This window comes from Caloenas nicobarica, chromosome 13 (assembly GCF_036013445.1).
Source record: "Caloenas nicobarica isolate bCalNic1 chromosome 13, bCalNic1.hap1, whole genome shotgun sequence".
NCBI classification, from domain to species: domain Eukaryota; kingdom Metazoa; phylum Chordata; class Aves; order Columbiformes; family Columbidae; genus Caloenas; species Caloenas nicobarica.
Window position 1 is genome coordinate 11,425,753 of NC_088257.1, and position 16,101 is coordinate 11,441,853.

General features: G+C 45.3%; 1 protein-coding gene across 2 annotated transcripts in view; it reads right to left on the reverse strand.

Moving 5' to 3' along the window:
• Positions 1–255: 255 nt before the first annotated feature.
• The window catches only part of FNIP1 (folliculin interacting protein 1), a 67,419-nt gene continuing 51,573 nt past the window's right edge, over positions 256–16,101 (reverse strand). For both annotated transcript variants that reach the window (XM_065644448.1, XM_065644447.1), the window contains exons 12-18: positions 12,364–12,510; positions 10,232–10,401; positions 7,463–8,888; positions 6,957–7,125; positions 4,903–5,100; positions 4,406–4,521; positions 256–3,474 (exon numbers count right to left, since the gene is read on the reverse strand). In XM_065644448.1, coding sequence (XP_065500520.1) covers positions 3,396–3,474; positions 4,406–4,521; positions 4,903–5,100; positions 6,957–7,125; positions 7,463–8,888; positions 10,232–10,401; positions 12,364–12,510 — 2,305 coding nt within the window. In that variant the 3' untranslated portion in view covers positions 256–3,395. The remainder of the gene's footprint in view (positions 3,475–4,405; positions 4,522–4,902; positions 5,101–6,956; positions 7,126–7,462; positions 8,889–10,231; positions 10,402–12,363; positions 12,511–16,101) is intronic.

The following is a 16,101-nucleotide window of genomic DNA, read 5'->3' on the forward strand; positions in this document are numbered from 1 at the left end:
CATCTTCCTGTCGCTTTTTGGGCCAAGGACAATCACAACTGACGGGACAGCAAGTTCAAACACCAATTATTTCAAACAAATAATTCCTTAAGAGACCCCAAATAAATGGCTGCAGCACCTCTGAGTACTGGGAAGCACATCCCAAAAGGGACATCAATAGCAGACGGACAGATGTCAAGCTGGAGATGGTTGTAGTTTATAACTCACCAAATCTCATACTGCATGTAGAAAAACAGACACAAAATGTAGCAGAAGTAAATTGACAGACTGTATTTATTGCACAAATTTCCCCTAAAATTGGGAATGGTTATTATAATACAAGTGCACATCTTGGGAAATATATACAAAAACAGAAGAGATAACAAGTATGTACATTTTACCCAGCATTTTACAAGTACCACCATCTAAATAATTTAGAGAAAGCAAAAAATTGTCATAAAACATCTATAATAAGTAATAGGGAAAACATATGCAAGGTGTAAAATCCTTTCTTTTAAATATTTTTTGTTCTTAGCAGCCCAGTGTTTGCCAATTGCAACAAAAACAAATTTGCTAATTGGTGTGCCTAGTACACTTAGCTTTCAGCCAGAAAATTAAGACATGTTAATGGAGATGGGTAATAGTGGGAAAAAAAAATAGAAATCAAACATTAGTTTTCTATTAACATAAAACAAATCGCGATATACTTCTTAAAAGTCGATGCTACAGTCCTGTAAAAGATCCCTTTTTGTATTATTTAACAAATAGACATACGTACCGCATTGTTCATGTACCCCAGACGTGAACTTACAGAGTAACTCCCCACCACGGGAGGGTTTTGGCTGCGGTCTGACCACGCTGGTAGCACTGGTCATGAGGATGCCACCAGCCTGGGGACTGGCGCCTGTGGGGGGACAACGGGGAAGCCGCGTCACCGGGGCCTGACGGAACACGTGGTGACGAGGACGTGACTGGGTGGCACTGGGTGCAGAAGGACGCTGCCCAACAGCCGCCTTGTTCTCCTGCTCACGTTAATACTCATTTCAAGTGGAGCAAGGGCCTTTCTGGAGAGTCAAATCCATTCTGAAGCAATACCCACAATTTGCCTAATAATGGTTAAATGGAGGAGAAATGGTGTTTTCCTGTAAGGATGCATTACAGGACAGTTCGGGAGGTGCCGGGGTCACGGTGTGGAGCTCCCCAGCAACCTGGGTTGTCCCAGGGGTGATCCCAGGACAGGGACCTCCCTGGGGACAAGGGCAGGGACATGCGGCCCCTCCACCAGCACCAGCGGTTACAGCTGCAAATCTGCGTACAACGTTCAGAATCGTAACTACTGGCTATATAATGTAGCATAATGAAGAGTTAAAAATTTGTATTCAGAGCTCAATCCTATATTTTCATTAAAAACATGTTTGCACAACTGGGCCCCTCTGTTTTGTGCTCATTCCCAAAGCCAGATGCAATACAATTGTGTGGTGAAGAAAGGACGTTTGAAGAACAGGGGAGAAACACACCCTTAGGTCACATCTTAAACACAAGTTTCTTCCCTGCAGCAGTCAGCATTAGATTTTATATACAAAATCGTTTCAAATGACACTGCCTGTATCAACATTTGGTTTTCTTATGAAGGTAGACTCAGTCCTACAGGGACACAGGTGTGGGTTTGCCATGTAGATCTTCCTTGGAACAGAGACTTAAGTTACAGATTTTAAACACTACTGATAAAACACGCTGGGTGAAATCCTGGCCCCAGCGAAGGAAGGGAGGAGAGTTTTGTCATTGGCAGCAGCAGGGCAGGGATCCTTCCTATTGTTTTCAAGTTTATCAAATGGCTAAAATAGATTTGTATTTAAAATAACTCTGCAAACAACAATCGCAGGTGTGCTGTACTATTGAAAAGATTACAGAATGACATATTTATAGAGCTGTTTAGAGAGCTTAGCAACCAAGTGAACACATATCTCCTACTTCTGTGGATAATCCATGAATTTCAATATACCGCACGTAATCGATGAAAACAGAACGTAAAAATCAGCAACATTAATTGGCTGCTAGGACAAATACGCAAAGAAAAGCCTCTAATGAAGTGTCCAGTTAAACTGAGGTAGTAGAGCCTTTGAAAACATAATCCACCTACCACTGCATATTTACATTACTTACACCAGATTGGGTCCATCAGCTATTCCTACAACTATTGTATATACAGTGACAAAACAGTGATGGCTGAGTAAAGGAGAAATGCTGAGAATAAAATAAACAACATCTCCTGCTGGTAATTACACAAGTGAGTAGAAAAGGGATTAGAGTCATCTGCATCAAGGGTATGTTTGTTAAAAAATAATTTTGATATTACTATACTATGGTGTAATCAATGTTCATTTTTTGTAGAATGGTTTTAAAAAATATATCAATTAGTTACCTGAGCAATTAAGGGTAATAGTCTATTTGCTTTTTTTTCCCCGGATGCTTTGGTACAATTATTTCTAGTTCATTATTTCAATAGCTGACTGACTGCTGTAAAAAGAATATGATGTTGCAAGAACATTATAGACCATAAAAAAGTTAGAGGTAATAGTCACGTCATTCTGGGGACCCCAGGGGGAAATTTCAGCCAACATTCTCTTTATATACTTTTTTTAACATTTCCATTACGTTGTGGAAGAAAAACATCACTTAGTATAAAGCAAGATTTAAACATTATAAACATTTAATACTGGTTACAACATCCGGCCAAGAAGGAGAATCTCCATCGCTAGTTTGTCTGTTGGCCTCTTCCTCCCTCCTCTCCCCACTATTCCCTCTCCCCAGAAGAAAGATCATAAATAAATTTTGGAGCTGAGTGTCATTAATAAGCTTTTTACAAAACAAACCGACCCCTCCAACCCCTGTTCTTCCTCTGGGAAGTATCCAGACTTCAACTATGACATGAGAAAGTAGAAGTTGTTTACAAATTACTGCAGCTTGAGAATTACAGATCTTAACGAGATCCTCATCAGGAGAAGCCAGTCTGAAGACAGCTGCTCCATTCTCTGGTTAAGTTTAGAATCGGCATCATGTGTTTCTCAAAGCAGTTCTTCCTCACATTCCCCAGTATAAATTACAGTTTGCCACCGTGGCAGAAACAGATAAAAAAATGCAGATCTTCAGCTTTTGCTAAAATCTTTGCTTTTCTGTGGTTGAAATCTCGGGCTTACCCATTTTTCTTTTTTCCTTTCTTTATCCTTTTTTATAAACGACCAAGTGGGAGAGGAAAAGTCTCCAACTGTTTGTGTAACGTGCAGTCATATATGGAGGTGCTGCAGCTCAACGAGCAGTTTGTTTGAGTTGCTTCAAAGAGAAAGAAGCCAGACCAAGTTGTCTTCCACTTTGTTTCCAGAGGGGAAAACAAGTCACCATCTGCGGCCTCTGGCATTTTACAGTAGGATCTGGGCAACATACGGCGAGTGAGTGCTTGCTACAGCTGCCAGTAAAGGGAGGTCGCTGGATTCAATCCTGAAAGGAAGCAGAGGAGTCACATTTAATCTAACCCGAAACGTAGCTGGGCTGAACACGTGTGTTAGGAAACACATTGCCCGCTCCGGGACAAGTGTTTGTGCTCCGAGTGGCAGGACATTTTCCAAGTAAAACAGAGGCCAGTTGCGCTTCTGCCCTAACGCAGCTCTGCTGGCAGGGCCACACGCTCCAGACACCAGCTTGTGTCTAACGTCCCCTCCAGACACGCCTGATGAGCGGCAGCTCTGCACTGTCAACGCTGCCGTAGCTCCCACCTGCCTCGGTTTGGTTTTTTGTTTTTCTTCACAGGGCAAACAAACAGGTGAGCAAGCAGATGGACGGAGGAAAACCAACAGATTCCTTTCTGCCCTCCAAGTAAAGGTTGGGGACAGAGTGCAGGAGCAGAGGACTGGACTAAACTACTTCTGCAGCTGCCCAGGAAGGCCTGGCCCGCGCTGCAGCTCCAGCTCCACACGTGCTCCGTGCGCCTTCCTGCTCACCCTGTGCCCCTCTGCCCCAAATGATATTCAGAGCCTTCCTATAAACACCCCGTAAATAGCTCCTGTGCCCCACACCCACAGAGAGGTATTATGTGCCATGTAGGGCACAGCGGGTGTTTTCTGTCATATAGGGAAAGTCAACCTGGAGGGATCGGGTGCTCTGCGTTGTTCAGTGACGACTGACCAACTAAGGAAGGAGTCTGACAAGCTCGGGAGCGCTGCGCCCATCTTCCTGCCCATGGGGAAGAGAGAAAGGCCGGGGGATCCTTGGGATCAAGCAACGGCCAGGGAGAAGCCTGCGGCCACGGGTGATTTGTGCCACACTACGGTTCCAGTCCCATCTAGGAATCCATTTCACTGTGCTTAGAACAAGTGCAGGCGGAGGGTTTGGCAGCAGGAAACCCGGGGCACGGAGGAGTGTGTGACCGTACCCCAGCACAACGCCCAGCTCCTTGACGTGAACTCTCATCTGGCCCTTGAGATACTCGGACAGCATCTTGCTTTTGAAATACAGCTCCTGCAGCCGATCTTCCAGGTGCATAACACACTAGAAAGCAAAGGGAGTCGTGTCAGTGCTATCACGCAAAGCACAGCCAGCCTCAGAGCAGACCAGCATGGACCTCACACGTCTATTGCCTTTTCTGTGGCCGTGTCTAGGTGAACAATTAGTGAGATATTCACTGGCAAGATTCTCACTTTGGAGCAGAAGCCTTTGATTGCATGTTAAATCAGAATTAAGGAGACAGCTGTCCTGATCACAGAGCAGCGTTTAAATGGGCAGCTCGAACAGTGACATCGGGGGCCGCACTGGCTGCTAAAATTGTGGCTACAGATAAATAAACTAGGCAGAACCTTACAGCCTCTCTAATCTATGAAGCAAAAGGATGCTTTAAAAAACATCACCCTCTCCATTGTCATTCATACTTACAAAGTTTGGAGATAAATTATGCTTGTAAAGCTGAAGAGTGGAATGAAGCAGATTAGAGACGAGACTCGAGACTAACACTTCTTTTCCCAGTTTATTATCGATCATTCGTCTCTGGCTACTGGCCACTTGCACCGTCCATTTGTCTGTGTCTGCAATAATGCAGACGGCTTCTGCAATCGGTTCATCCAGAACAGGATGCTAGAAAATGAAAAATGAATAGCAGAACCATGAGAATGACAAAGGACAACGGTCTTTTCACAAAACATCACCATCCTGGATAGCAGGGACAGTGTCCCAGATGCTGCTTCATCTAAAATACAGTAACATCTGCTAAGAATTGCATTCTGTCTATTAAAAACAGAGCTTTATTGTGAGTAAGGCACAGTCTTAGAAGGATAGGTGCTATTTTACATTTTCTTCCAGGTTTTTAAGTGTGTCACTGGCTGACAATGAAATCTTTTGATATTTGCTATAAAGAGTACTGACATATCTAAAGCATAATTTAAACCCCTAAAACTGAAAGTACCGAAAATCCAAGTTGCTGTTCAACATGGCTGTGTTAACCAGGCCAGTTTTATTCCCAGTTGTCACTGGTTTCCCTCTGTGGGAAGGCCAGCAGAGGGAGTCAGGAGCCAAGCCTGCACCCAGCTCCTCCATTCCTTCTGAGTAGCATTTCACCTCCTATCTAAAGCCACGGAGGTTTTAAAAAGAGATTATTTGGAACCCCACTGTCTTCTTTTGTTCAACCGTTAGAAACATCTCCTTCCAAAGAGTCCCACGGGGACTTCAAACAGGGCTACAATGCAGTTATTTTACTGAAGATACGCATATAAAATCTTGCTCGGTCCTTTTGCATCCTCTCAATCTTTTGATTTTTGCAATTGAATTTTAATTCTGCTGGTGGACACACACCACTGTTAGGCCGTATTTCAGATCTATCTGTTCTGTAGCAGCAGCTACCTCACATTGCTGTCTTTCTTGGCTGAAGTTCAGTTATGCTTCACCAAAGGCTTAAACATTCAGCCTAAAATACAACGGCCTAAAGCAGCACCCAGAACAGCCATGAGGGTGCGGAACTGCCCCCGCAGGGCTGGGCACAAGGGGACAGCAGGGACAGGTGGCGGTGCCATCGCATGGGGTGCGATGCACATCCTTAACAAGAGCTGTGGACAAAGGGGACATTTGGGGAGGCTCCCGGGGAACCAGCCTGTCTGCTCACCAGTCTGTGCATGGGTCTTTCCCCTGTTCCCTTGGGAATAAAGCAGAGCGGAGCAGCATCACGCTTTTCGGTGACAGCTGCTTTCTGCTCCTCTCCCAGTGACTGGAACAGGGGTAGGAAATCCCACGCTTCCCAGTCCTGCCCCAGTTCATCTGGGAAAAAGCCTCTGTGGAAAAGAGACGATTTCCAGCACACTCAAGAAGCATGAGCCCCTTAGGACTATTATCTTCATACTGGTTTCTCCTTTTCTGACAAAGCCAGTACTATCAGACACTTCAACTACAGTGCTAAAAAAGGAGTAACGTCCCCAAAATACTGAGCATTCCTGATGGCTTCACTGCAGAGAACACGTTCTGCCCCACAAGCAGCAGCACGTTGTCAGACGCGCACAGAAAGAGGAGCTTCTGCACAACAACTAGAGCAGGATTTTCCTGGGCACGGGCCTGGGAAGAGATACACAGTGACCTCAGCGTTTGGGCTTCTTTAACATCATGCCATCCCAGTTTAACCATCAGCAGGCTGCCATGCCTACGGGAGACGATGGTTTCTCTACGGCGTAGCACAGAGATCCGTGTTCCCAAGGGCGCCAGCCTCTCAGCTGGCTGCAGCGGGAGTCTAAGTTTTTGTGCTCTGGATTTACAGTGAAATAACCATGTTTTTCAAATACATTAACTGAGTTACATTAACAGAAACAAAAACTTTGTGACCTGGGACTGGAGAAACCTGAAGAGAGCTGCAACAGTAAATATTTCCACTTCCAGCAGGTTTGTACATTCAAAAAATATTTGCCTTTCCCTACTGTGATAAATACATTTACCAAATATAGCTTAATTACCTGCACAGCATGCGACAAATCTGACACCAAACAGTGCCTCAGCTTTTCATCATTTCCTATTCCTTGCAAAACAAAGTCAGGGACATATGATGAACAGTAGCCACCTAGTAAGGATCTTCCAAAATTGGCAATACTGGGCTGGACAGAGTTCACTTCAACCAATTTTGACCTGCAAGAAAGGCACATCAAAAAGATATACAATAGTAAACACCAAATTCAGCTACAGAGAGGTTGCATTCTCACATTTGTCCTATCTCTTCTAGCTTCCATTCAAGCACTTTTTAAAAAGAAGGAGTTTAAAGTCAGCTTTTGCAGTCGGATCACTGTGGAAGCACAATTAATATTTTTTTCCAGACCACAGATCTCTCTATATTCTTTTACAAGCAGCAAGCTCAAGACACGCTTTTCCAACCACTGATGCCAAGTTGGGCTATGTTCCTCCAAACATGTGACATGGGAAGAGGCTCTGTCCGTTTGAGGCGCTCTGACTGCTGAGTAGTACTTACCCAGGAAAAGGAATCTCATATTCTTCTGCCCAATCTTCTTGCTCTCCTCCATAGTAGTTGCCGCTTGGTCTAGTTAGATCATGACCTGTATCCTCACTTTCGCTGTCACCCAGGGCACTATCTGAACTCTCATTTCTTGGAATGTCCCAATCAATTCCTGGGGCGACTTTTTTCTCTACGGTTTCTCTGTCCCCATGGGGGACACGAATAGAGATTCTCTCTCTTTGGTCCTGCTCATTAAAGCAGTTTTTGTAGGTCTCTTGTCGAACAGAGTCCATGAATTTACAAAATTCACTAGGTGGTTTGCTAGTCTTTGTACACGGCTTTTTAGAAAACTCTAAACTACTGTTGTGAGAAAGAAGGTCTGTAGATGCTTGCCCTGGAATATCATCAATAGTCCGGGTTTCAATTGAACTGTCATCGGTAAAGTATTCATCAAACAAACTCATGCTCTCAGCATTGTATGGATTTGGATTCCAGCTCTGATGCTCACTAGCAACTTGAGGAAAGGGCTTAGCTGTCCCACAGTCTCTATTTTGGTCCTCAACAGTTTGTTTAGCTTCACAGTTCTGATCAGCAGACGCTCCTTCCTCCGTTGCTGGTGGGCTGTGATGCCTCGTAATTTGTTCCACTACTGCCTGACTTCGGAGTTCGATGTCTGAATCGGGTGACATGGAATCTCCGATGAGGAAAGTCACCTTTGTCTGAGCTTCAGCAGCGCTGCAAGGAAACGCATCGCAGAAGAGCTTATCCGGCGGCTTCTTTTCCACAGCTAAACCGGGTGACCTGGGTACACCGACCACCTGGTTGCCTGATTCCAGCGAGTCTTCGTTCCTCCACACATTGGCCGTTGGCTCCAGACCAGATTCCGTCACCACACGTTTTTCTGGCGAAGCTGACCCCGTGCACACCACAGTCTCTAGTTTTGTGTCCAGGCAGGGTCTCGGTTGCTTAACATCAACAGCATCTTCCTGGCAATCGTCAGGAACAATAGTTCTGTTCTCATCTGAAGAACTTTCCAGCTCTACCTCAGGAGTGTTTTGTGCATCTTCTCTCTCCTGCTGCGAAACACCTTCTATGTTTTGTGCAAGGGAAATCGGACATTTGCAATATTTACAGCTACACTTAGGAGCTGTCATTTCTTCAGATTCAGTTGGTAGCAAGTTGCCCCTGTTCTTGTGCATTGTGACAAGCACATACTCCGATTCTTCTACTTCTCCTTTCTCCAGTGTGGTAGTTATAACAGTTCCAGGCATGACGATGGCTTCATCTTCCCCATTTTCTAGAAGATGCGTCTCTTGAAGTTCAGAGCATCTGATGAAGTAAGTAAGGAAATAAAGCAATCTCTGTACCAGGTCATGCCTTTTGCCCACCACAACTGTTTTTGCTAATCTCACGGGTGAGCCAATAGCCCCATACAGGTCACCTAAGACAGGAAATAAAACAGACAATTACATTGCATCTTTACAATAAATTATTCTTCTAACAGACTATTGTTGTGGCCAGTTTTCAAAGGCCAGGTCTACAACAGAAAAAACCTAAAGCAGAAGAGTGAGGACAGCTACGCTAGTATTTTGCTTTCAATACAGAGAATCCCAAAGATGCTGTTGGTATCACTTGTAAGGTGACACGCTGGTCAGGGGGACATGTGATCTCACATATTAGGAGCATTTGCACCACAGAACTTCAGTGCCCAGCTTTGGAGGCTCGTCTCCTGGGTTCCTTACATAGCCATGGCAGAGAGGAGGCATCTGCTCTGGATTACCCTGGGTAGTCTGGAAACTGGGCTGAACTTTTACCCACCAAGAGAAAGCTGGAAGGAGAAACAAAGCTATGCCAAGAACGAGGACAAAAAGTGACAGTGGCGGGTGCGCAGCTGAAGCCAGCCTTCTTTTCTGCCCTCCCCTGGAGCTCTGCTAGGGGTTGGATGGGTTGTTTTGACTGTACTCCAGATTTACCTGGGCAAGTGCCGGTGCACGTGTTGTTCTGGAGGTATTAGGGCACTGGATGAATGCAGGGACAGGAGGACAAGGGATTCAAGAGGCCTCAAAGGCCAAGCTCACCACAGTGGGTCCCTTGAGTCCCCCAAGCTCTGAAATCAAGTCTTCTTGCCAAGTCCTGAGCCATTCCTGCCCATACCAGAACAGGGCAACCTTGCAAAACTTTCTTTTCCTCACCAAATTCCACGAGACTTTGTGTGACAGCCTGACCAGAGAGCAGGAATCTCATCTCCTCTGCTCAGCAATCAGAAGGCAGGGTGGCTGGCTGCTCAGTGGGCTTTGACACCTCACCCAGGGGTTGCCCACTCAGGATTTCCTGTCCTGTATCACTCCTTTGCCTGTCATACCAACAGCAATGTTTGTTTCTTATCAAAAGATGGATTTCCTTGATTTGCTTTTTCCAGAACCAGGCTTATTCATAGCAGCATCCCCAAAAATAAAAATTGATTATCCTTACAGAGAGACAACCAGAGCAGGACTGAAATCCTCCATCATCACCAGGGCACCTTAAGAGACCTGCCAGAAATTACTAACGAGGGCTTTACTTTTTGGCTGCCATTTTATAAATGATAACACCTTATGAAATTACAGCACATATTAAAAAAAATACAGTGACTATCTCTAAGCTTGAAATACACACTTTAGTCTCATTTTGAATTAAAGAAAAAATTAACTTGGGGGTGGCAAGTAACAAGCATCCATAAAAACCACCGTGCACATAACCATTGATGCAAAGCTGTTGGATGGTTGAGAGATGTTCGCCACATACCGAGCTGTGCCCAGAGGGGGTTGTACGGATGAGTTTTGGCCAGCATGTCCACGCTCTGGGAAGAATGCTTTTCCAGGAAGATCCTGATAGGCGGCTGGCCGTTTGGCATGACGGTGGGGACCCAGGCCAAGTGGTTAGTCAGGACTGCAGTCAGCAAAGCTGGTAAAAACCTGAAAGCAAAATGTTCAACATTGGTTTTTTTTCCAGGTACGCACTCAGGATGTTAAACTGACAGCAGTTCTACAGTCTATATGGATCAAGGATTGCAGAAACAACCTAACAACGTTGGCAGAGATCATCCCTTTGGTCTTGGTTCTTTGGGGAGATAAGGGAGGACTGCACCCTCCCTCCCACTCCTGCAAAGCTCTTTTTAAGAACAGACGTTTAAAGTTACATGAAATATTTTAGACCTATGGCATCTCAGTTCCTGTTTGGCAGTAATTATGAGACTTCCCGTTTTGCAAGCTTTATGTTGTAAAATATCTCAAACCCACCTTACTTTGCTCGCGGTAAATAAACAGCGGCGCCGCATGGCCTCTGTACTCAAAGGAGATCTTGAACCCTTAAGCTCTGTGACTATTGATGAAAAAGAAGGCTATTGCTACCAAACCCGTACAACAGCTGGGTGCTGTGTTCTTTCATCTGTTATACAATTTAAGCACATATGGCTGCTCCTCTTCAAAAATAAAAGCCCCGAATTCCTGTAATACCACCACTAAACGAAATAGCTCAGCCAGGAAGACTGTGTCCTTACACCAGCAAACCAGTTTCCACTAGCTAGGCAGGGCGAAAAAACAGTCTGAAACATGTTAACTATCTGATTTATTGTAACGCTAGAGCGCGATTTCTGCTCCGTGGAGGGAACACTTTCCTTCCCAGCGCCCTTTCCTGGCAGGAGGAGCGAGCAGAAGCGCAGGAGCCTCCCGCTCGCCCGCAGATGGTGCTGGCGGCCACAGCTGCTCAGGTACCCGGGAGGAAAACAGTCAGATGCCGGCAAGCCTCCAAATAATGCTGTTGGAATAGTTTACAAGCATCAGGAACCCGACAGCTGAAATTTAGCCATTTCCTCGCTGGAGACAGCCAAAGGAGGAAAGGAGATTTTAAAATCGGATTGAAAAGGATATGTGGCTTGATTTTCCTCCTTCTCCCATCAGTGTAAATCTTACTATATTTAAAATAAAGCATGCAAACAAACGACCATTTAAATGTAACCAAGATGTACAGGGCTCAGAACAGCAGAGACAGAAGGAGTTAAGCCCAGGAAAAAGCTTCCATTGGGGCAGGCAATTACTCTAGGAAAATACATGTGAAGCACTCACAACTCCCTACGGTTTCTCCCATTGCACTGAGGCAGGAGATGCTGACCAGAAAGTGTCACCCTCCTGTCTGGGGGACAGAAAAGATGACAATTTGGTGGCAAAGCGGGCAGAAGGTGAGCAGCAGCCCCTTCCCCATCCTGCAGAAAGCAGTTTCCCTGGAGTTACAGCTGCTCTTTCAGTGCCATTCCCACTCCAACTTCACATGTTTGTGCTCGTTTTAGGACTTTGGGGGAGCCAAACACTTTAAAAACTTCCCCTACTCATGCCCTGGGGAAAGAGGATGAAGTGTTGTCAAAAGAGTAAATTTATCAGATTCTGCCAAGTTTATCAAGAACATTCTCAATTTTTAACAAGCGCTCCTAGCTTTGTCCTGAGGGCAGAAAGGTGAGCACTAAGGAAGCGCACGATTTCTTTAGTGGCGTTTTACAGAAGTCAGGTTTAACAGCAATTTGCGGTCAGACAGTATTACAGACACGGCTCTTACTGAATGTCTGACCTTGCTCATCATACAATAACCGATTCTGAAAGGCAGATTAATGCATTTCATAAGGTACGTTCAGCCACTTCCAGACATACACACCCATCACGCGCTTCCTATGGATACATTTCAAATGTTTGGCCTCTACCAAGATTTAGAGGATTGTGGGGAAGCAGGAATTTACTGAGATACTTCTTTCTTGTTTTAAAAAAAAGGCATTCACAGATGGTCTTTTGATTCTTTGACTACCCAGTTTTTGAAAACATATTAAAAAAATGGTTTGAAATGAAAAGGCATAAACACGTATGTAATTTAAAAACTAAAATCCACCATACTGGTTTTTAGAAGCATTTTCCATCAAGAAGGTGAATTCCTTCATGAAGCGATGGCAAAGCTGGTTCTTTTCTGGTGTTCCCGACATCATGGTAAGCCAGACAGGCTCCCCAATCCGTGGCATCGTGTAGAGATTGCAAATAGTTGTTCTAGAAAACAAAAACAAGTCCAGAAGACTAAACAAAATAACGAAAGGCAGAGATCTCTATTCAAATAATTTACTGCAACATTTCGTTGCAGTTGTCATTGCTGTCAGAAACAAGATTTCTCTCATCAACCATTATCCAAACCACATTGTTCATTCAATACCATGAATTTACATTTCCACCTCAGAGAGTTAAGCCCCACCGGTGCTTCATCCATCTACCCAAACTGATCCCAAGCACAGTAACACTCACTGCCAAGTCAAGAGCTGCCCTGTTCTGAACGGAGAGGAAATGAATGATTTTTTGTTGCTGTTATCCCCCCTGCTTTCTCTGCATTTAATTGAAAATACATAAATCTGCCACAGTGCTGCTATTTATGACTAGGGCAAGTTTATGTGTATCTGACTTACAAATATACCCTCATGTCCTCCTTGCTTTAAAAGATTGGTGTATCTGCAGGCCAAACCTACTGAGCTGTGGATTTGTAGGGCAGGGGACCAGATTACTTCTTTCACTTTAAATAGAGTGTATGAGAATCAAAGTTACCCCACGGTTTGAAGGATTATGCATCTACCCACATATTTTTTGATTCTACAGATGACGGTAAATGTATGATTAAAACTTTGGCTCTGCAGTAAAACACCAGACTAAAACCCCTCAGATTACTGTTAAACTCCTCTAAAATCTAAACCAAATTATAGTTTCATTTTAAGTACAATGCCTACATTATGACACTATGGGAACCTGTATTTATATCACAGTAAAAATGTAAGCCTGAAAACAAAACAAAACAACAAAGGAAATGACTGATGAATTCAGGTTTATCCCCATCTAAAGCACTACTTTTCCTAGAAGAGATATTTTTGCTTTACAAGACAAAGATTTACATTATCCCATTATCCCTAGTACCACCCTTGATTTACAAAGATCCTCTCCGGATATGTTGGTCTAACAATTTATGGGCACTTCCAGAAGTAAAGCAATGGCTGCACGTCAGGCAGGCAAACACGCTCGAGCAGCAGCTGCCAAATCTTCCGTGGTTTAGTGTTTAAAGCGAAACTCCCGAGGAAGCGAGAGCAGCAGCGCAGCACAACAGCACCGGCCCAGGGGCGCTGGGGAGGGAGAAACTGTTCCTGGTTGTCTGGCAGAGAAGAAAGCAGCTGTACAGCGACAAGAGCCCAGAGCAGCTCCCCAAAGGGCAGCAAAGGTGACGGGACACGGTGCTGAAGCCACCGAGACTGCTCAAGAAGAAAGGGGGTGACTCACGGGGCGCAGCGGCATTTCCTGACTTATTTTTTCTACCAGTTTTCATTAAATACAAAATCCATCCTGTGTGTTCACAATAGTCCAAATCAAACTCGTTTTCCATAAAGGCTGGATTTTCAGACACCCCACTGCCACAGGCACGATGGGAAAAGCCAGAAAATGGGCTGGAGAGGGGAAAATCAAGTTACCTTTGTGCTTACAGACCCACGGCACCCAGAGGGTTTGCTGGATCAGCTTGGAGCAGCCTCAGAGCTGCTCTACGTTACCCTCTGCTACTGGTGTTCTCCTGGGGGGAAAGCACAGCCCGGCTATGGGCCTGGGCACACCAGTCCTGCCGGGTCAGACGGGAGGGGACACGCAGCGGGGGACGCCGGCACTGCCGCACGGCCAGGGGAGCCGGGGGGCTCTGGGGGCACCGGGATTTCGGGCCTTGGCTGTAGGGAGTTGGGACTAGAGGTGGGATTGTTAAGGGAAAGCTTTCTGTTCACAGCCCATTAACTGGAGTGGATGTTAAAGAGGCCCAAAGAAAGGGAGAAACCTCCAGTCCAGGGATTTCAAAGCTCGATGAGTTTCAAAGTTCAAAACAAGTATCGGAACTTACACCCCCCAGACACAGCTGACCTTAGAAGCTGAAGATAAATCCAACAACTTAATGTAAAACACAGCTTATTTCTCCTTCATATGCAAACTAACCAAGCCAAACCTTTTGCAGCTCGGCTGTTTTGAGGGGAAAAAAAAAAAAAAAAAAAAACTAGTTCTATACCGAACCCAACATATTAAAATATTTGTTTTCGTTGAAAAGATAGACCGAGTCTTGTGATTCGTTATTTACTATTCTGGTAACCCTGGCTGCATCTGCAACCGATAGTGTTTCCTCAGAGAGAGATCGGATTGCCCTGGCCAGCGGCCAGCAGGCATGTGACTGTGGCGCAGGAACCTCCGTGCCAGCGCAGGCAGCCATGGCACACACACCAAGGGCAAGGATTAACTGCTTTCCAGCTCCGCGACTGCGGGGAAATGCTCTCTTTCCATCTATTAAACAACAAAAAATTAAAAAAAAAAACAAAAAACAAAAAACAAACAAACAAAAAACCACGGCAGGGAAGCTAACCGGATTTAAAAAATAACAACCATTAAAAATCAAATTGTCCTCTCTCAGCCATCTGCAGTGAGCAGCCCCCTCCCCTGCGCACACCAGCACGCAAGGGAAAACCCAGTTAGTGAGAGCCTCTGTTCTTTTGAGGGTTCCAGTACATTTAAAATGGTTTCCATTTGGAAACGCTGCTGGGAGGCTGAGCACCAGCTGGAGCTTACGGGCACCTCCACGGGTGCATCAGGCGCAGGGGCTGGGGGAGCTCCTCAGGAAACACCTTTGTGTCTAATGGCGCTGTGAAACCAAAGCCCAGCGCAGCCGCAGGAAAACAAAGACCTGAGCAACCCCCTCCTGCAAACCCGCTGGGGTTTGCCGGCTCTGTGGGCACAGATGGCAGCCAGGACGGTGCTCCTGGTGCCGGTGTTGAGCTGCTCTCTGCTTCCTCCTTCGCGCGTATACCTTCCCAGCCTTTGTCCTGGGTTTTAGTACTGGTCCAAGCATCTTTCCCCGGTGCTGGACAAACCGAACGAGCCAGACGGCTCCTCGGGGATGAGAGCATCCCTCTGTAACACCCTTCCTCCCCAGGGAAACACTGCCAACCCTCAGCACTGGGCTCCGAGAGCCGCTCTGCTATTTGAGAGATGCAACATAATGCCAGAGCTTAGGATCTCTTCAGGGATTGTTGCAAAAAAGAAAAAAACATCAGTGGTTTATAAAGCTTAATTCACATGAATTGTTTCAAAAAAGAAGAAATATCAGTGGTTTATAAAGCTTCATTCACATACATTTGCACCCTATCCTCGTGCCTTCCTTCCAAAGATGATTTTTCCTTAAAAAGGAAAATGAAGGCAATAATTACTGCAATGAGCCGACGCGACTCCTGTGCCCATGCTGGCACAGGCCAGCCTGCACCGCTGAGCAAAATGCACCACTCACTTCACAGCAGCATAAGCCGCTTAAAAATTACTGGCATAAACCAGCATCAAATCTGGCTGCCAGAACACAGAGAGAGGTGTTTCCCTAGGCCTTGCATTCAGTGTTTCCTTGCCAGTCTGCATATTTGCCACACAGGTATTAGTCAGATGCATAATCTGTATTATCAATGTGCTGCCTTGGCCTCAGGGACCAGGGGAGTCGAAATATTTATGCAAGTAGCTTACTTCATAAGTCATGTGTATGCAAGGCTGACATCTGAAAAGAGTTTCAAGCCTCTAAGTCAAGTGTTAATAGCTAAA